General features: G+C 35.8%; 2 protein-coding genes and 1 long non-coding RNA gene across 9 annotated transcripts in view; 1 reads left to right on the top strand and 2 right to left on the bottom strand.

Moving 5' to 3' along the window:
- LOC136030201 (RNA-binding protein 45-like) overlaps window positions 1-21,440 on the bottom strand; it is a 272,030-nt gene that overhangs the window by 250,445 nt on the left and 145 nt on the right. The gene's annotated exons all lie outside the window — the stretch shown is intronic.
- LOC136030206 (uncharacterized) overlaps window positions 1-21,440 on the top strand; it is a 422,925-nt gene that overhangs the window by 119,897 nt on the left and 281,588 nt on the right. The gene's annotated exons all lie outside the window — the stretch shown is intronic.
- LOC136030205 (trafficking protein particle complex subunit 13-like) lies at window positions 1,438-21,315 on the bottom strand. 7 transcript variants are annotated; one of them, XM_065708988.1, is made up of 2 exons: window positions 21,193-21,315; window positions 1,438-2,859 (listed from the first exon to the last, which is right to left on the bottom strand). In XM_065708988.1, the coding sequence occupies exon 2, from the start codon at window positions 2,816-2,818 to the stop codon at window positions 1,742-1,744; it is 1,077 nt and encodes a 358-aa protein (XP_065565060.1). In that variant the 5' UTR covers window positions 2,819-2,859; window positions 21,193-21,315; the 3' UTR covers window positions 1,438-1,741. The 7 variants fall into 7 exon arrangements, with proteins under 7 accessions (XP_065565060.1, XP_065565057.1, XP_065565059.1 ...); XM_065708985.1 differs by lacking the exon at window positions 21,193-21,315 and adding an exon at window positions 20,245-20,393; XM_065708987.1 differs by lacking the exon at window positions 21,193-21,315 and adding an exon at window positions 19,857-19,971.

Consider the following 21,440-nt stretch of genomic DNA (forward strand, 5'->3'; position numbering starts at 1 on the left):
TTAATAAGAAGTAATTACTTGTGTTTTAGTAATTCATTTATAAGTAAAAATCTAACGAAATGTGAAGCAAATTAGTTTATTTAAATGAAGCTTTTAAATAAATACCAGACAGTCTTTCTGCAATAAGAAGGGAGGTATCATCAAACAGCACCCTTATTCAGGCTAGGGTCTAAATGAAGTGATAATATAGATTAATTCACACCCCCTCCATAACTACTTCTATATTGATCTGAAGGCTTGTGGAGAGTTCGCAAATTTGGGCATAAGCCCCTCCACCTACACAATCACCCACCACCCGTTATTCATAATAGCTGAGACAATTATACATCACTTTTTATCAAGTTCAACGTTCCCTCTCAACATGCCCTCACAGTTTCAATTTAATACACTAAGCTGTTCCCAAGACATTGCAGATATGTCCTTTTGACAACCTGGATAGACGTAATACATTTTGACATAGTTCAACTTCCTCCTCAACTTTCCCAGGATGTTTCGCAGTTTTACCCTTAGCTTTTTCGGATATCCAAGATCAAACATACCCCTCTTCTCCATAAAAACCTATATCAAAGCCATGGGCAACTTTCATAATTTACAGTCCTTGCTTCAGGGTCTGTGGGAGTCATGAGACCTTTTGGAGGCGTATTTTTGGGGGCTTTAACTGTTTTGAACAAAATAACCACCTAACAATTTTGATCGGATGTTCTCGGGGGTTAAAAAGGCTGGTAGTTAAACAGGGTATAGGAGGGGTATTAGGTGCCCTCCGATTCCTTTCGATCCCTTAAAAAGACACTAAACTGTCAATTTTCCTCAGACCCCTCAGAAGTTTCTACGACAATACCTTCCGCAATTGGCCTGGTAAAGAGAAACATGAAAAAAGAAAATTAAAAATAATACGTTGAAGCCGTATCGCGTTTTATTTTGGCAGCATTATTGCTTTTCGAATCTGTCATGGCGTCTTGAGTATATGATGATAATAAACTAATTGACAAAATCTGAAACATAGAAAATGACTGAGAGAAATAAAATACGACCAATAATCTTTCCGGAAAGAGAGAGGAAATTTGTGCCATTAATAGGATTAAACCGTGATAATTGGAAAACCTTTTAAAGTGAGTAAATCCCATCACTTAAGCTAATCGAATTATAACAATACTCTCATTCGAAGATTAACACCATACGAACTGAAAAGTAAAAATAAGAACATTTAAAATGCTTCATATAAAGCGATTGAGAATTTTTTCGATTTTAACGTTATTTTTTATAATTTTAATGTCTTTCTTTCAGTTCTGTTTTCAACTTAGGGCTAAACTTAATCAGTCCCTGGTGTTACTTGTTGATTGATTTTCAGTTTTATTTGTGTCTCCTTATGATAGGTCTTCTAAAATCCACAGAAAACAGCAACAAAGCAATTGCAAAATCTAAAAATCAAAATAAAAGTCTAGTTTGATACCAAATGGCATCTAAAATTTATTCCAGTATTCGTTTCAGAGTAGCAGCTCTGTACAAAGAACAAAAACAGAAGAAAAAATTAAAAAAACCAAAAAAAAAAATGGATTTTTCACCAACAGATAAAAAACAAATATACTCGAGAATGCGTCTTGACGTTCAATGCTTTAAATAAAATACTATTCCATAATCAAACAAAGGGCAAAGTTACAGTATTTACCAACAACATTATGATAGCAAGGAACCAGCTACATAAATATTATTGATTTCTCAGTATGTTCACAATTATTATAAACTAAGCAATAACCACGACTTGACCAATATCATCATAATCATGATTCCTTTTTAAAAATGTGTCTGTCAGCCTTATCCCTGATATTGTTTGGAGGCCGGGATGATTTGCCAAAACTCCCAAAACGAATTCATGGTGTTTCCAAGGCTCTAAAGGTTCAAAACTACTCTCTGAAATCCCAAGCCAAAGCAAAGCAGGACCAGAATTTTCAAGCGAAAGTACCAGACTTATTGGTCTTTCACAAGTATTTGTTACCCTGAGCCGGATTTTGAAAAAGGAATGAAGTTTAACAGGGTTCGGTAATTCTTCGATAGTTAGTCTTAAATCTCCAAAACCAGGAGCCATGCGTTGCAGCTGACTAGTTTGTAGTCTACCTTTATCACCGTATTCAGTAAGCCATTCTACATCAAGCTTCCCAACAGTAGACACTCCTCGGGTAGCCTTCCTTTCATTGACTGGCCGTAGGCAAAATAGATATTGTCGTATCCCCTGAGGCTCAACAACATCTATAGGATCAAATATAGATGCTTCTCCTATGGCATTTAGTCCTCTAACTGAGAATAATGGAGAAGGGTCAAAATTTACTTTCAGAAATTGAATAGAGCCAGCTGTAACGTTTTGAACCTGTGCCTCTAGATACACTTCCTCAGATTCAGCACTGTAAAATTTTGTCTTTACATCTAGTGGTTTCTGTACGTAGTATTTTATGTACTTCGAAAAATCAGCTTTTTCACCGTTTGGTGGCAAGCAACTAACCTCAGAAATTAAAATTTGAGGGCCCATTTCAGTGATTTCATGGGTTATGGTATTGACAAACTGATCACGTGGCTTAAGTTCATCAATTTTCAAAACTCCTGTATCATTTCTGGTCAGTCTAAGTCTTTGAGTATTTGTCTGAACTTCGACTCTTAGAGCTACATCTTTAAGAAAAAGTTCACTTTTGTTGTCCACCGTCACAACACCTACAAGAGTCTCACCTAGATAGACATTTCCAAAGTCAGCACCTTTTATTAATTCGCTATTCCTCTGTCTTTTGACTTGAATATCAATAATGATAGGATACGCCATTGTTTCTGCCATCCTAACAGTCTTATTCCATACGATTTAATCTGCAGTAAAGTCTAAAAACAAAATAAATTGTTATTCATACAAAAATATAAATAAATAGATGCAATATTATACTATTAACAAAATGACATAATAGGTATATGGCTTGCGATGAGAAGATAATCAAAAAAACAATTTGCTTTTTGTGATTCTGAAAAAGACGTAAAAATTTAAAGATTTGCAAAATAAGATGAAAAAATCGTTATACACGACCTTTAGACATGACGTCAACAATGCATAACATGCAAACCTGTCAAGCGAAAAGAAAAAACAGATAATTAAAGTCAAAATGATAACTTAAATATGTATATTAATTTCGGATTTTTTTTACATTTGTTTAGTTAGTAAGAGAAATTGAGAATCAAAATATCAGTTTTCGAGTATCTCCATATAATAATGGGCCATCCCTTTGAACACCAGATCCGTCGCAATTGTGTGACGTCTTACACGAGAGACTTGAAGTTATTCTCTCCAAGCGAGTCTTTGTTCCCCTCATTTAACACGGGCTCCATTATGATTGTGACACATTTTGTGAGTAGTTTTTGGCTAGATTGCCTTGTTCTGTCTCACGACAGGCGGACAAAATTGAAACTTTCAAGGAAAGTTTGATTGGGAATTTCAGATTCCACGTCGATGGGGAGAAAGAGAACGATTTTCTCCGATCATCAGAAAAGAGAATACACTAGGGGGGGGGACTTACAATTTGTGTGGTGACAGCACTTTTCGTTATGCTCCAAATCAGAATAAAGCAAATTCAAATGGACAGAATTCCTGACTCCAAGTAAGCAAGCAATAGTTTAAGTAAAGATAGTCTTCAAAAAGTCATCTCACCCTATTCACAAACAGGTATTGGATATCGTCTACTAGGCGTACATCACAAGGTTTTCCCTTTTGAGGTACCTTTAAGGAGCACAGTCCTTTTCTAGAAATTTAATTAAAAATAACACGGATTCAAACTCCAAATCAGAATAAAGCAATTTCAAAATGGACATAACTCCCGACTCCAAATAAGCAAGCAATAGCTTAAGTCAAGAAAGTCTTCAAAAAGTCGTCAAACCCTATTTACAATCATGTATTAGATATCGTCCACTAGGCGTACATCAAAAGGTTTTCCCGTCTGAAGTACCGTTCGTCTTTTCCAATTTAATTTGAATAATATGGAGCCACACTTCAAGCAAGAACCAACAAAAATATAAGCTGGACAGAATCACATATCCTAACTTCATTTCGGAATATAGGAATAATATTCAAAAATATTTTCTTTTTGTCTTTCTTTATATTTGTTAAACTGTCCCTTTGGCAGCTCGATTTTACATGTAGGAGGAATTTTCAGGGGTTGAATTTTTTGCGGGGTAAGGGGGGATGTAAACTTAGTACCACTAATTGTACATATTCAGAAACATCATAAAAATCAGATTCTTTTGATGTAAATAGTGTTACCAAAAACAAGTTCTTTTATAGTTTGGTAACTGTTAATTACCATCACTCTCTTCTTACAATTCGTTATGTTTGAAAGCTGAAGCTGTAGCTTTTCGGAAATTCTAAATTTCACTCAATAGTATTGTGGCCACTTTCGGGGCAAAATTATTGTTCAACATAACAAAATGACACAAAACGTCATTTCGTTGTATTGCAATCTCTTATATCGCTTAATAATGGCATCAGAAGTTCCCACTTACATTCAAAAGAAGCTCCTCAAGATATTATAGGACCACTGGTTCGAAATGAACATCCTGAGAAACCGAAAAAAATAAATAAATACAAATCAAAACCAAACAAACCCGCACTCACAACCATCAATCTTGAAAAAAAATCGCACTTTTTTTTATTTACATACAGAATTAGAATTTCTGTAATAGGGTTCTCTGACATTCTAAACTTGATGGTGAAATTTTCATAAGGAACACTCCCCGTCTTGAGGGTCTTTTCTAAAATTAAACAAATTTTCTTGGGCTCTTAACTCTAGATGAGTAATTTTGAACATGGTAAATTCCACATGTTTGGTATCATAGGCAGCTGCTAAGGAGTAATAGCACTGCCGAGGCAAAGAACGATGTGGCTTCCATGTACCTTTTTTCTGACCATGTCACTTTGTATGAAAAGGTGCTCGTAGAAACTTCAGAGGGGGCTCATCCGATTGGAAATTAAAAGTTTTAGTGCCCTTTTTAAGAGTTAATACTAATTAGAAGGGCTATCAGTCTCCCTCTTATGACCTTTTTCACTGCCCGCTCCCCCCTCCCTCCCTCCAAATACATAAGATCAGAATCTCAAGAAAGCAGTGTTATTCAAAATAGCTGAGAGGCGTACAAAAATATGCCCCGGGGTTGACTTGGCTCCCAGAGCCCCCGGGGCAAGGACCGTAAATTATGTAAGCTGCCCATTGTTTACATATATGTACTTTATAATGGAAAAGCGAGGCAAGTTTGATCTTGAGTGTCTAAAACTCTGGGACAAAAAATCACAAACGTTGTTGGCACTAGGAGAGGGGGGTGTTGGGGAGCCAGATGCGCCAGAATCTTTTTGGTCCTAATCAATTGTATTTTGAACTAGCTCTTACGGATCATTCATTCATAGTAACAAGACTCTCAGAGACTCCAAAGAGTATACTCTGGAAACGATACACATACCAGGGTAAATAAGAGAAACGAAGAGAAATCTACGAAGAGAAATTATTCCGTATATGAAAGGGGTTGCCCGCTCCTCAACACCCCACCCTTTACGCTAAAGTTTTACTCTTTCACAGTTAAACTTTTTGAAACAATAAAAAACTACAGCGTGAATGAGCGGGACCCTGAGGAGGGGACAGCCCCTTTTCATCGTCAGTACACTCCCAATAACCATTACTATATGTAAAGAATGGTCAAAGTTTGTAACTTGTAGCCTCTCCCCCGGGGACTCTGGGGGATTAAGTCACCCCCAAAGACACAATTATTAGATTTTTCGACTATGCTGAAAAAAATGGCTATATCAAAATTTTGATCTAGTGAATTTGGGAGAATAATGAGCGTGGGAGGGGGCCTAGTTGACCACCAATTTTTGGTCACTTAAAAGGGCACTAGAACGTTTAATTTTCGTTAGAATCAGCTCTCTTATGACATTCTACGACCACTGGGTTGATACGGTAACCCCTGAAAAAAAAATGAATAATAAACACGCATCCACGATCTGTCTTACGGCAAAATACAAAAAATACAAAATTCCACATTTTTGTAGATCGGAGCTTGAAACTTCTACAGTACGGTTCTCTGATACGCCGAATCTGGTGGTATGATTTTCGTTAAGATTCTATTACTTCTAGGGGATGTTTCCCCTAATTTCTATAATGAGGAAGATTTTCTCAGGCTCGTAACTTTCGATGGGTAAGACTAAACTTGATGAAGCATATATTTAAAGTGCGATTCTTTTGATGTAGCAATTGGTACCAAAATTTCGTTTTTTTAGTTTCGGTTACTATTGAGTCGGGTCGCTCCTTACTACAGTACGTTACCACGAACTATTTGATAATTTTTATCTCATTCCAGTTGCCCTCATGTTTGAAAATTTATTCTGAAATCCTTGCGGGTCAAAAACTCAAACTCAAGTGTAAGGAGCAAGGGGTCCTCACTGTAAACGGAACACGAACGTGAGTTCATTTTAAGTGATAATGTCGTTCATCACTTTTGTTTCTTTTTGCAGAAAAATACTTTGAAAAAAAAATCCCATTTAGCGAATTTTCTTTTCGAAGTAAAGTAATTTTCCAAAGTGAAGGACCATATCCGTAAAAGAGGGAATTTTTTTCCACCTCTGCCTCCATACTACACGCTATAAAATGTTCCCTATAAATGTTACACGCTATAAATAAATGTTCTTTCTAATGAAGAAAAATTGGGGGTTAAATCCTTTATTATCTGAATGTTAAATCAGTTCAATTGAAGAATCATTCACAGAGCAGTAATTTGTAAGTGCAAGCTTAAACGGGTTTTCAAGGCATTAGGTAACCATTCTTGATATTAAATAATAAAAAACAAGTTTTTTTAACGGGAAGTAAGGAGCGACATTAAAACTTAAAACGAACAGAAACTACTTCGTATATGAAAGGGGCTGCTTCCTTAGCAACGCCCCGCTCTTTACGCTAAAGTTTGACTCTTTCTCTCAATTCTTCTTTCTAAAACAGAAAAAAACTCTCCTTACTTGCCGTTAAAAAACTTGTTTTTTTTATTATTTAATTTCTGAACGTTTTCGAATCAGTGCATGTTTTGATCTGCGGATTCTCCGAAGATGAATAATTAAAACGAAAGTTCCATATTTATTTTTTTTGGCTAATTGGCTTTCTCGTAGTTTTGATCGAATGATTTTGAGAAAAAAAGAAGCGGGGGAGGAGGCCTAGTTGCACTCCGATTTTTGGCTTCTTAAAAAGGCAACTAGAACTTTTAATTTTTAACAAATGTTTTTATTAGTAAAAGATATACGTAACTTACAAATTAGCTTAAGTAACGAACTTCTGTATTCTCACGTTTTTATGACATGTATGAAGGGGTTCACCCCCTCGTCAGTACCTCTCTCTTTACACTAAAGCTTAAATTTTGTCCCAATTTCTTAAGAATGACCCCTGAATCACAAAAGCCGTATGATAAATAGTTGAAATTTCTAAAAACGCTTTAGCGTAAAGAGCGAGGTATTAGGAGGAGGTGAGCCCATCATATGCGTAATAATTTCTGTTCATTTTAAGTTTTAATGCTTCTCCTTACTTTCAGTTGAAAAAACTTTTTCATGTTGATTTTTTCATTATTCTTTTTTTAATAATTCTAGAAAATCCTGCGCTCCCTTCATGAAACTTTTCTTCCCCCATGACAAATTCCTCCAAGGAAAGTTCCCCCAACATATCACCCCTCTTCTCAACCCCCCCCCCCCCCCAACCTAAAAATACCCCAGAAAACGTCTGTACACTTCCAGTTAACCATTACTATACGTAAGAACTGGTCAAAGTTTGTAACTTGTGGCCCCTCCCCCGGGGCCTGTGGTGGAGTAAATCGCCCCCAAAGATGTAGTTATAAGGATTTTCGACTACGCTGAATAAAATGGCTATCTCAGAATTTTGATCCGGTGACTTTGGGAAAATGATTAGCGTGGGAGGGGGCCTAGGTGCCCTCCAATTTTTTTGTCACTTAAAAGGGGCACTAGAACTTTTCAGTTCCGTTAGAATGAGCCCTCTCGCAAGATTCTAGGACCACTGGGTCGATACGATCACCCCTGGGGAAAAAACAAACAAACAAATAAACACGCATCCGTGATCTGTCTTCCAGCAAAAAATACAAAATTTCACATTTTTGTAGATGAGAGCTTGAAACTTCTACAATAGGGTTCTCTGATACGCTGAACCTGATGGTGTGATTTTCGTTAAGATTCTATGACTTTTAGGGGTTGTTTCCCCCTATTTTCTAAAAATAAGGCAAGTTTTGTCAGGCTCGTAACTTTTGATTGGTATAATTAAACTTGATGAAACTTATATATTTAAAATCAGCATTAAAATGCAATTCTTTTGATGTAGCTATTGGTATCAAAATTCCATTTTTTAGAGTTTTAGTTACTATTGAGCCGGGTCGCGCCAATCCTGTAAAGAAGAGCATTCTGTCACCACGAACTATTTGAAAAGAATCCACGCCTTAATAGATGGTACGTAACTTTACAATACCCTGTTTTATTAGATAAACCGTCTATAATAAAGGTAGATTTTCCCATGAAATGGATTTAAGCTTAGGGACGTGTTATACTGCAAGCCAGTTAGGCACCTATTGTTCTCACAGATTGTGTGGCTTTATTAAATAAATTTCATGAAGATTATGTCCCTTCTGAGGGTTTTTAACCCCCTTTTCTAAAATTCAACAAATGTCACATGCTAATGGCTTTTGATTAGCAAACGTAAAATTAATAAATTGTATACATTTAGAGCGAGCATAAATAGCTGATTTTGTTGAAGCAAATAATGTTATCCAAACTTAGCTTTCTAGACTTTTAATTTCTATTGCCAAGCACAGTTCAATTGCAGTTTTTTACTACAAAAATTTGATCCAGAACTCTCCAATATGAGGAAGGCTGACACTTTCCCTCATCCCCCCCACCCTTTTTTGTTCAACTTCTACATGGCATAATTATGCTATGACCAGCCCCGAATCATATCCATGTCTTAAAACACATCTCGCGGAATATCTAGAAAACGAAAATAATTTCAGGTTCGTCATTTTACCGCATTAAAGAGGATTTCTTTGAATCAACCTTTGACTTTTGAATCTTAATCTTCTTTGAATTTTATACAGCATCCTCCAAATCCCTCTCTTTTCTCTGCAGGTAAGTATGTGAAAGTAATACCATATATTACACCTACAGTGTTGTAAACGGTAAATGTTACCACACAGCACCTTTATTATAGGTTCAGTCGAAGAATATTCCTTAGAATGAAGGGAGACTAGGTGGGAATCATACCCCCCGCCCCTTCTATATTTAAATGTATGGGCAATACAAGTTTGAAGATGATTTGGGTCAAATAATACGCCTTTTTAAAGCTTCAGGCACTCCCCCCACTCTCACGGAAAGATACACTCGTATTCCTCTGAAATAGATGATCCGCAACTATACACCATTGTAACTAAATTCTATGAAGCCCCAAATGAACACTCTGGAATAAATGCAGCTTGAAAATAACTGTCAATATTATCCATATATACTGTGTAGACTGCATTTAGATTTAGGAACAAATGTGCCAATACACGGCATTTTAGCCTCTGAGTCTGAGAGGCTGAGCAAATTGATTTTCAATAATTTTCAAATGATTATATCTCATTAATTTTTATAGGATTGCTTGTGGCCCTATGAGGGCCAAAATTGATGTTTACCCCACAATTGGCAGAAAGCACCACTCTTCTGTGGCGCGACCACTTTTGTGACTTAAAAAGCTTATTAGAACTTTCTATCTCCGTTCAAGTGATTACTCCCACGAACCCCCAATACCATTAGTTCGAAGATAACACCCCTGGAAAAGACCGAGAAAGAAAAAAAGACAACAAACACATAAATATGTGCCCATGACCAGCCTCCTTGAAAAAATATATACAAATTTTGCATTTTGTGGACATGGGATTAAAATTTCTGTTCTAACCGCTTTCAGATATGCTGACTTTGAAAGTAGAGATCAATCTCCTTCTCAAACGTATTTCTCTTTTTTTTCTAAAATGCGGCACATTTTTTTTAGACTCATGACTTTTGGTGAGTTGTTTTAAATTTAATTGATTCTATATATTTGGAATTACCATGAAATCCGATTTTTGCACTTTATTCATTTAAACAAATGTTTTTAGAAAAGAAGTTTTTCAGAGAAGAACATAGAGTCATATTAAAACTTGAGACAAGCAAAAGTATATTCATTTCGTAATTTTAACTTTAAACAAACAGAAATTACAAACAGATAAGACATAAAGATTAAACATACTCCTTTAGACAAATAAATAAATCCTAAGACGAATAGAAATTAAAATGAATAAGCAAGTCCATTTTACAACAACAGAAATTACCATAAATAGGAGTAGGGCTACTGCCACTTTTTATTTGACGAAGTATTAACAGTAAAACATTAAAAAAAAAATATATTTTCAATATGCTAATCTAGGCTTACAAACAAGAGTGGTGGTACACTTTCATTTCAAACTCTCTCAATCGCTTAAGCGTCATTTACGTCTTATTGAAAACAATATGTGTTTTGAACAGTAGGGTTGGGTTATCATTTGTCAACATTAACTTCAATATATATAGGTTCTAATTCTACAGGTAGTGTAGGTCCCAGGACTTTTGATAAATTTGAAACAAAACATAATAATTCCTACTCTGTCTCCTCCCCCAAGTTAAAATTCAAGGGGCACACGCCCCTCCGAGAAACTCCCAGGAAGTTTCAACTTCATGTTATAAATTGTTCCCAAGATATTAGATATACACATTATACTGATAACTTGAAACACAAGTCTCTGAAAATCTCTGTTTGGGGTGCAAGGTATACAGTTATGCAGTTATATCCCAAGAAAAGCAGTAATTCAAATGCCATGGTTTTGGCCGCATGGCTTCAAATTGCTACAGAAGCAGATGTCTACTATGTAGTGGACAACACACCCATGAAGAATGTTCAAAATCCATGACAGTAAAGGAATATCAGGAAATCAAGTGCCCTAACTGGAAAGGAACCACGCTGCTAACTCCAGGGAGTGCCCAGTAATCATGGAGAAGAAGCTATTGTTACTTATTCTTTCAGTAAAATGAAGACTGCTGTCCCATGAAGACCGCTGCTGAGGTCTCGAAGAAAGGACTTCCAACACAAAGAAAACATGTCCCAACGGTCCATACAGACTCTTTCCCTCCTTGGACACTTAACCCCCTTCCAGTTGAGGACCTGGAAAAGCAGTACATGACTATGCTTGAAGGTGTTGCAAAACAGATCTATGATCTGAACCAGATCATAACATCACTTTGAAAAATAGTCGAAAAAATAGTGCCAGTAGGTTATGAAGATGGAGTCCTTAGCCTGGCTAACATCATTGAAAACCTAAACAGAGAAGATTCAAGCCCTACAACCAGTAATATCCTATCACATACCAGTAGCCCTGGCAAAGCAGAAAGAAAACATAAAGGTTATGGAGATATACCTAGCCCAGAAGGTGATGGGAACATGCTACGGAGACCTAGGATAGCCCTCTTTCACAAACACATGACTAGGTCTCTTTCAGTACTCCAATTACCGCAATATATATCCAAGGATTCAACCAAGCCGATAAAAGAACCCAAAGCACCTTTTTTCTACTTCAAGAGACTTTTAAAACAGGAGAATACTGTCCATGATTTCAAAGGATGTAACATTGCCTTTGGGATAGGGTTTTTAAAACAGGTGGTGGCCTACTGTCACATGAGAAAAATGACCTAGCTTTTAGAATACATGACCCAGTCCTCAAGGAGATATGACGGTTGGTATAATTGACATAAAACCATGTAGAATCAATAAATGGATTAGCACTGCAAATTTTTATGTTCCACAACAAACAAATTCTCCCTGAAACAATTCAAACTAATTGCAAATGCATGCGGCCCTATGAAAATAATTAGTGGTGACTTTAACCTACACCACAGAATGTGGGACACTGTATTACCAGAAAATTCAATTGCAACCCCTCTAACCAATTACAAACTGAAACCCAAAAATAGGTTGTCCGTTGCCACCCCAAAGACCTGAATACACGTCTGAACCCACAGACAGGCAAGTACTCAACCATTGACCTTACTTTCACATCAACCAATATTGTAAATAGTGAAGAAATACGTAAAACCTATGACTTCAACTCTGACCATCAGATTATATCCTTGACACCAGAGATAAGCCCAGTAAGGTCAGAGTACTAGCCAGTGAAATTCTGGAAATTCCAATACAAACTCTGGAATTCTTGGGAGCACAACTTAGACAAAATGGCTACAAAAATTAAGGCAAGTGATGAGTCAGTTGAATCATTATCTAATAAACTTACTTCAGCAATCACAGTTTCCTCACAGAGAATATTTGGTTACAAACAGCCTCATCCCAAAAGACAAAATTCAACTCCTGGATGGAGCAGCAAATGCAAGAAAGCCATTCAAGAGAAAAAAAAGCAAAAATAATTTCTCAAGATACCCCTTAATTGAGAATAAAATAGTTTTTAAGCAACAGGCTGCAGAATTCAAAAAGACACTAAAGACTGAGACACAGGAGGGGTGGAGAAGGCTTATTGAAGACAAGTTTGGCCACAACACTGCTGTCCAAGAATTATGGAAAAACTTCCAGGTCTTTGAGGTAAGAAAAGAAGAAAACCCATCCCTTCAGAAATACTGATGGGAATGAATAGAGAATCATCAGCCAATAGAAAACTTAAGATCTTCTTAGAAAAGTTTCTGAATGTAGATACACCATTACGCTGTACACCCAATCAGTTCAGTCTCAAAATGGTCCTGTTCGCTTTTCCCATTTCAGCTTTCAGGAAGTTAAGGACACCATTTCAAAGCTTCAGCCTGGTGCAACTCGCCCTGATGGAATTCACAATTTGAAGTTGAAAAATTTGCCAGAGACATTTGTTGAGCTACTGACAGAGTTATTCAAAAGATAAGTCAGAGAGTCATTAAAACCATTTGAGTGGGATAAATTAACAGTGATCCGACGTCTCAAGCCAGGAAAAGATCCCGAGCTGGGTGATTCATACAACCCATTATCACTTACCTCTTGTATTGCAAAACTAATTGAGAGGGTAATAAAACAAAGAAATCGAACCTTGTTATTGGACAACACCCAAATTGAAAAGATTGGCTTTCTTTCTGGGAGGAGCACTACAAAGCCCTATTTAGACTAGAGAATCTGATAAAACAAAGTTTTAAAACAGGAAAAGCAGTCCATGTTATACTTTTAGATATAGACTCAGGATTTAATTGAGTTGATATAAAGCAACTAATTGGAAAACTATCTGTACAGGATTTACCAGACCAAGTGGTAAATTGGAATTATCAAGTCTTGATAGGTATGGAAGTTCAGACCTTCTTGGGGGGCTACTAATCAGAGTTTCAAAGAAAAGCTTATGACATTGGACTCCCTCAAAGGGTTGTTCTAAGTCCACTACTCTTCTCAGCTTATTGTCATGAGGCAAGCCAGGAAAATGTCTTTGGAGCAGAGCTCCTTCTATATACTGACAATATTGTTGTTACAGTTGTGGGGAGGGACCATTTTTGCTTACAGGCAGCCTCCCAAAAAGCTGTAGATATGCTGTCAGTTTGGGCAGATAGCAATTATATGGTTTTCTCAAACTACAAGTCAGTTAGTGTTTGTCCACACGATGTATAACCTGGCCGCTTTCAAACCTCTGGCGAAATTGAATGTAAAAGTGATTGTAGTTGTAGAACATGCACATTTTCTGAGAGCTGCATTTCTCCAAAAACTGACATGGAAATACCCTTTGAAAGAGCTGATTGGCAGTCCCAAAAAAAACAAAACAAAAAAAACATTAATTATCTCTTAGAAGAAGAGGAGCCCCACAGTCTTTGATTCAACTATTTCAAATCTGTGGTGATATCCAAGATAGGTGATGGATCATCAAACAGTTCGTGGTAACAAACATAAGGAGCGACCCGGCTCAATAGTAACCAAAACTCTAAAAAATGGAATTTTGATACCATGGAATTTTGATCGCATTTTAATACTGATTTTAAATATATAAGTTTCATCAAGTTTAGTCTTACCCATCAAAAGTTAAGAGCCTGAGAAAATTTGCGTTATTTTAGAAAATAGGGGGAAACGCCCCCTAGAAGTCATAGAATCTTAACGAAAATCACACCATGAGATTCAGCGTATCAGAGAACTCTACTGTAGAAGTTTCAAGCTCCTATCTACAAAAATGTGGAATTTTGTATTTTTTGACAGAAGGAAGATCATGGATGTGTGTTTATTTGTTTTTTTGTTTTTTTTTCCCAGGGGTGATCGTATCGACCCAGTTGTCCTAGAATGTTGCAAGAGGGCTTATTCTAACGGAAATGAAAAGTTCTAGTGCCCTTTTTAAGTGACCAAAAAAATTGGAGGGCACCTAGGCCCCCTCCCACGCTAATTATTTTACCAAAGTCAACGGATCAAAATTCTGAGATAGCCATTTTATTCAGCGTAGTCGAAAAACCTTATAACTATGTCTTTGGGGACGACTTACTCCCCCATAGTCCCCGTGGGAGGGGCAACAAATTACAAACTTTGACCTGTGCTTACATATAGTAATGGTTATTGGGAAGTATACAGGTGTTTTCAGGAGGATTTTTTTGGTTGGGGGGAGGGGTGGAGAAGAGGGGGATATGCTGGGGGAAACTTCCATCGATAATTTTTCATGGGGGAAGAAAATCTCCATGAAGGGAGCACAGGATTTACTAGCATTATTTAAAAAAAACAATGAAAAAATAAATATGAAAAAGTTCTTTCAGCTGGAAGTAAGGAACAGCATTAAAACTTAAAACAAACAGAAATTATTACCCATATGAGGGGCTCGCCTCCTCCTAATACCTCGCTCTTTACACTAAAGCATTTTTAGTAATTTCAACTATTTATTCTGTGGCTTTTGTGATTCTGGGGTCATTCTTAATGAATTGGGACAAAATTTAAGCTTTAGTGTAAAGAGCGAGGATCTGACAAGGGGGCGAACCCCCTCATATATGTAATAAAAATATGAGAATACAAAAGTTTTTTACGTAAGCTAATTTATAAGTTATGCAAATCTTTTACTAATAAAAATATTCGTAAAAAATTAAAAGTTCTAGTTGCCTTTTTAATTAACCAAAAAATCGGAGGGCAACTAGGCTTCCTCCTCTGCTCTTTTTTCTCAAAATCATTCGATCAAAATTATGAGAAAGCCATTTAGCCAAAAAAAAAAATGCAAATTTCGTTTTAATTATTCCTCTGCGGAGAGCCAAAATCAAAACATGTATTGATTCAAAAACGTTCAGAAATTAAATAAAAAAAACAAGTTTTTTTAACTGAAAGTAAGGAGCGACATTAAAACTTAAAACGAACAGAAATTACTTCGTATATGAAAGAGGCTGCTTCCTCAGGAACGCCCCGCTCTTTACGCTAAAGTTTTTTACTGTTTTAAAAAGAAGAATTGAGAGAAAGAGTCAAACTTTAGCATGAGGAAGCAGAAATTACTTCGTATATGAAAGAGACTGCTTCCTCATGCTAAAGTTTGACTCTTTCTCTCAATTCTTCTTTTTAAAACAGTAAAAAACTTTAGCGTAAAGAGCGGGGCGTTCCTGAGGAAGCAGCCTCTTTCATATACGAAGTAATTTCTGTTTGTTTTAAGTTTTAATGTCGCTCCTTACTTTCAGTTAAAAAAACTTGTTTTTTTTATTTAATTTCTGAACGTTTTTGAATGCCTTCCTGGCATTGAAGAATTCATGGAGCATGGCAGACTGACTTATTCATTTGGATGATGATGCTTCTAGGGCCTCAAAAGGAAAGAATGAGTTGATCATTCCTAAGATCAGCATTGCAAAAAAGGAGGGCCTTCCTCAAGCACTGATGAAAATTATCTTCCTGGAAAAGTTGGCAGAATGTCAGAACTGCCCCCAAATTTAAACAGATGGCTCAAAGAAGAAAAACAGACAGTTGTGCAGTAGATATACCCTCCCAAAGTCTGTCTCTTTCCTACTGTTTACCCCCTAACCTTACAATTTTCTCTGCAGAGGAAATGGCAACCAAATTTTCATTTCCAGCCAAACAGAGATAAAACATCAGAAGTATATTGTATGCACTGATTCACTGTCAGCTCTGGATTACCTTTTACACCAGCAACACCAAGCAAGAAATGTTGCCATTTAGATTGAAAATTTAGTTACACAACTATAAGAATAAATATACCAGTTCTATTTATGAATTCCAGCACTTGTTCAGGAAATGAACAAGCAGACCAGGTTGCAAAACAAGCCTCCAATTTGGGTCTGATCACTCATACCCCTAGTACTAGACCTAAATTCCTGTCTTCAATCAGTTCAGTAGCTCCCTATGATTGTATGCAGCTGATAATATATGATTGTAATCATGATAAAAGAAGTACACCTCACATCTTGTACCCTTTCAACTTACGTTTTCTGTTTTAGATACGGCCATGCAAAAACAAAATAAACCCTATTCCAATGGGAAATGGCCCCATCCCCAATTTTGATACATGTGGAGTGTACAAAGACATACATCACATTATCTTTAACTGCAGAAAATATGAAAAAGAGAGCAAAATTCTAAGAAATTGCTGTGAGAAGGCATTTACAATACATTCTGCTCTGGGACATCATACCTCTCCTGCATGGGCTAGACAACTAAACACAAGCTTATTAGGTAGATTTGTTAAGACTACTGGTTCAGTCCATTCTGTATAAAAAAAAAATTCACACTCCCAATATTATTTCATTTTAGAGTTATCCTATTTACTATTTTATTTGTTTTTATTATCTTTGTCTTATTTGCTTAGATTTTTATATCTGGAAGTATGTGACAGGTTATAATGTAAAAATTCTTGTAATTTATTGTAAGTTGTTATAAACTTCACCTATCTTGCCTCCATGATTCTGAATGATGTGTCAGTGGACAAGGAACTGGGCAGACACATCACAAAAGTTTCTTCTGTTGTTGGAAGACTCTATGCCATTCAAAATCACCCCATATTTTAAAGAACATAAAGATATGAATATACAAATCATCCAAGAGCTCATTCCTGCTCTATGCAGCCGAGACATGGCCATTAAAACTTCCATCTTAAGTGCAATAGACACCTGCCAGACAAAAAAACAACTCTGTCAAACTTATAGGTTCTAATGAGATGATTCTGTTAGCAATGAAAGGCTCTTTACCCTTACTCATCAAGTTCTATTGTCAACCCAAATTGCCCAAGAAACTCTCAGATGGTTCACACATCCCCTTCAGATATCACCAACGGGTCAAGCTAGAATCACATATGACTTTGACCCCACATCCCATGGTTGGTTGTGCCTAAGGGATAGACCTTAGACTGGATAGAAGGGCAGCATAGAGAATTTTCTCAACACGATTGTCATTGCTGCTGACAAGGCTTTCCTTATAGCAGCTGGTTGATCTACCTGGAGGAGCAAAGTTGCTAGACTCTATATCACATATAATGGGGTAGGAGCCTTTAGTCAAAGTACATCATACACATAGAAGATGCAGTCCTGGTCTCAAGCAGAGGCAGTTGAAGCACAAGTAGTCACAGTTACAATTGGCCCTAAGTAGGTATGATTCCAGCTGCAAATGGTCAAATTTGCAGCCACAGTAGTAGTCCTAAAGGTATAAAGCCAATAGCCTTAGCTGCTCCTAAGATATTGCAGTTATACTCTTTGAATAATCTGGATGTATATATTGTCTTTTTACTTAGGTCAAAAGTCTCTCCACATTCCAGGCTGGGACTAAAAAGTACACATAACTACTTCCCACAGACTTAGTGTGGTACCAACAAGAGATATAATTAGCCCTTTTTAGAGGGGGGCAATGGGTTGGTTTTTAAGACTTGCTGGTCATTTTTATCAACTGACTTGGGTGATACTGCAATTAAAATTACTTAATTTTTTTGTCCTTTACCAATTGAGACTGATCTTCTTTCATTGATTTTACATCACACATTTCCATCAGCCTGTCAGACAAAATATAAAATGGGCTACTAAAATAGTGGTAGTCTACTTTGCATCACCATTTTACCAACCCAAATTTTCTATACAGCTCCTTGGAAACATTGGGAGAGGGTTGGCTTCCTACTTTATATAACAGCTTGGTGACAATTATACTACATAATACCTGTTCACCGAACTTGATTGCAAGCATAACCACTAAAAGGGCGTTTTTCTAATTTAATTTTATATAACATAGTCACCACTAAGTCGAACCCAATAGAGCATAGAACTGACAGAACTCCTTATTCTAAACAAGCAAGCAACAGCTCAAGCAAAAGTTTTCAAAAAGTCATCAAGCCTTGTTCACACACAAAAAAAAATATTCAGTACCATTCACTAGGTATGCAGCAGAAAGTTTTCCTGTTTGTAGTACCTTTACTTGCATAGACTATATGACTTATCAGAAACAAATACACAACTGTGCAGCATTACTTTCTCTGTGACTTGGATGATCAATATATAGTTTTTTTTTTACTTTTAAATCAACTAGCTATCTCTGAATATTTAACCATTAGCAATGTAGTTCTCCATGGGACAAAATTATAGCTTGGTGTCACAGAATGTCACTTTCCAACAGAACAATTTGTCTGGGTACTTGTAAAAAGGCTCTAGAACTGTTAGTTTCAATTCAAAGGAGCCCTCTTCTCATCTTCTATGGCTATTTATTTAATTTGAAAACCCATAGGAAAAACAAGAAAAAACCTATAAACAGGCAACTGTGATTTTTCTTCTGGGGAAAAAAATTCAATTCTATATTTTTACCCAACAGTAAGGTTTTTCAATATGCTAATTTTTTTAATATAATGGATTGATTTTCATTAATATCACTTAGGCCTACTTTTTAGAGAGTTTTCTCTTTTTTTTCAAAGCAGGTGTAATTCATTATTATAAGCTATTTGATTCTACATCATAGGCCTATCCCATCAAACCAGAACATGTTAGAAGTAAAATAGTAAAAGAACCACCACAGACATCAATTGCCCCAGATGTTAAACTAGAATCCCCCCCACCCCCAAAAAAAGAAACAAATTAAAACAAGCCTATGGTTATCTCCTGTTTTGGATAAAATGAAATTGAAACCCAAACTGTAATCCATTATTTTATCAGCTCTTAAAAAAGAAATATAATTAAAATGCCCAACTATATGTTGATGGGTCTTTAAGTGAAAAGAGATGTGGATGTGGATACTTTTTAAAAGAGCACAGCCTATGCATTGTGGAAAAACACAAGACCAGGGACCATTAAGCCAACAGCTGAAGTAACTGCTATCAATTTGGGCTTAGAGACACTAATTAGACAAAACAGAGCAATAAATGTGTAATAATATTCTCTGACTCTAAATCTGCTCTCAATATCCTAAGAAAACCTAAGTTTGAAACACTGGACATAGACCTCATCAGACCAAAGAAAACCTAGACAGCCTTGGAAGATTAGGCTTTGTTATTGAATTTCAATAAATAGGCTACCTAGTCATCCAGGTATAGAAGGAAAAGCAAAAGCAGACAAGATGTCACATCAAGGAGCAAAAAGCCAAATGAAAGCAGTAAAACCTCTAACTAGGCCTATAATAGATTCAACCACATAAATAATTAAATATTAAATTAAACCAACATAAATAGCCTACATAGTAAGGCAACATTTCATTCAGCCACTAGTGAATTCTCCCAAGCAGAAGCCTATGAACATATTGTGAGAAAAGAAGAACAATTAAATTTAGATTTATTGTCAACCCAACCCAGAAAGAAGAACAACAAATGATTTGATTTTCATGACATACACATGGATTGAACTTAAAGCTCTTGGCTCCAAGGCTGCCAAATTTTTTTGAGGAGTGTGTCATATTTTTTCCAAAAATGTGCTTTTTGTGTCATCTCAGATTCCATAATGTGTCACAAAATGTATCATATTTTTTGCTACAAGTGGTATTATATTTAATTGTCAAATCTTTATTGGTTAATTTATAGTAAACAGTATTACTGGCTTTTGTATAAAGTGAATATACCACTCAATGCCTTTTCTTATGCTCTTTACAAAATACAATAATTGCTTCTACCAGAAATTCAGATTTAAGCACATTTTGACCTCTTAAAAATGACCTAAATATGGGGTATAAAAAAGGTTTAAAACATTGGTCTCAGACTTTAAAACATTGGACTCAAACTTACCGTTTCATTATAAATCTGTTTTTTTAATGTTATATTATCCACAAGCAGTGATTTTTCACAATTAAATTGGATAAATAAATTTTATCAATGTTATGGTGTTTTCTTCTTCCTTGACATCAAATTTTAAATAAAAGCATGCGTTTTTGGTCAAAAATATGAAAGCTGGCTATTACAAACGCCATTTATACTGTTTACTATAAATTTAACTATACTAAATATAGCAATGGTTAGTTTACATATTTAATATGTGCTATGCTTTACCCCCACCCCCCTGATGTGCAAATGTATAGCCCAAATTTGTTTCTAAACTATTACAGATTTGCGATTTCAAATATCCTATTACTTTGTAAAAAATAACCAAAAATGCATGCTTCAATTGAAATTTCAGTGACAAGGAAGAAGAAAATGCTATAACATTAATAAAATTTATTTATCCAATTTAATTGTGGAAAATCAGTGCTTGTGGATAATATAACATTTAAAAATGGAATTATGATGAAACGGTAAGTTTGAGTACAAAGTTATAAAATTTGAGACCAATGTTTTAAGCCTTTTTTATACCCCATATTTAGGTCATTTTTAAGAGGTCAAAAAGTACTTAAATCTGAATTTCTGGTAAAATTATTATATTTGTAAAGAGCATAAAAAAGGCATTGAGTGATATATTCACTTTATATGAAAGCCAGTAATACTGTTTGCTATAAATTTACCTTTTAATTTAGAGTTTTGAATATATAATCTTTTCTAAATCAGTTCAAAAAGGAGTAAACTTAACCATATCCTATTATCTTGGATTTATGACCTTTTTATGATGTCATGAAAGAAATAGAAAAATTTGATTAAATTAATGTTACACACTATGAATTTGTGTCTGGGCAGCCAACAAGGCAAGTTTACATTTATAAAATTTTAGGGACAATCAATTCCAACAGTAAATTGAAAATAGACCTTTTGTATGACATTGTAATCATAATCAGCTTTATTGGCTAAGCTTTTTATTTACTCAATATGTAAGCCGTTCAACCAGCTTCAATCTAGTATTTTTTTTTCATATTTGTTGGTGCCTTTTTAAGCCAGATGGATTATTCTGAAGGAAAGACATCTCTGGAAATTTGTAATCTTGTCTGGGGTGGGATACCCTTCCTTTACTCCTAAAAATGGGAGTTGCTGCTTATGCATACAGCTTTGGTAAACTG

This window comes from Artemia franciscana, chromosome 8 (genome assembly GCF_032884065.1).
Source record: "Artemia franciscana chromosome 8, ASM3288406v1, whole genome shotgun sequence".
NCBI classification, from domain to species: domain Eukaryota; kingdom Metazoa; phylum Arthropoda; class Branchiopoda; order Anostraca; family Artemiidae; genus Artemia; species Artemia franciscana.

Coding starts and splice junctions, on each gene's coding strand:
- LOC136030205 (XM_065708988.1), bottom strand. CDS start 2,818: ATGGCAGAAACAATGGCGTATCCTATCATTATTGATATTCAAGTCAAA.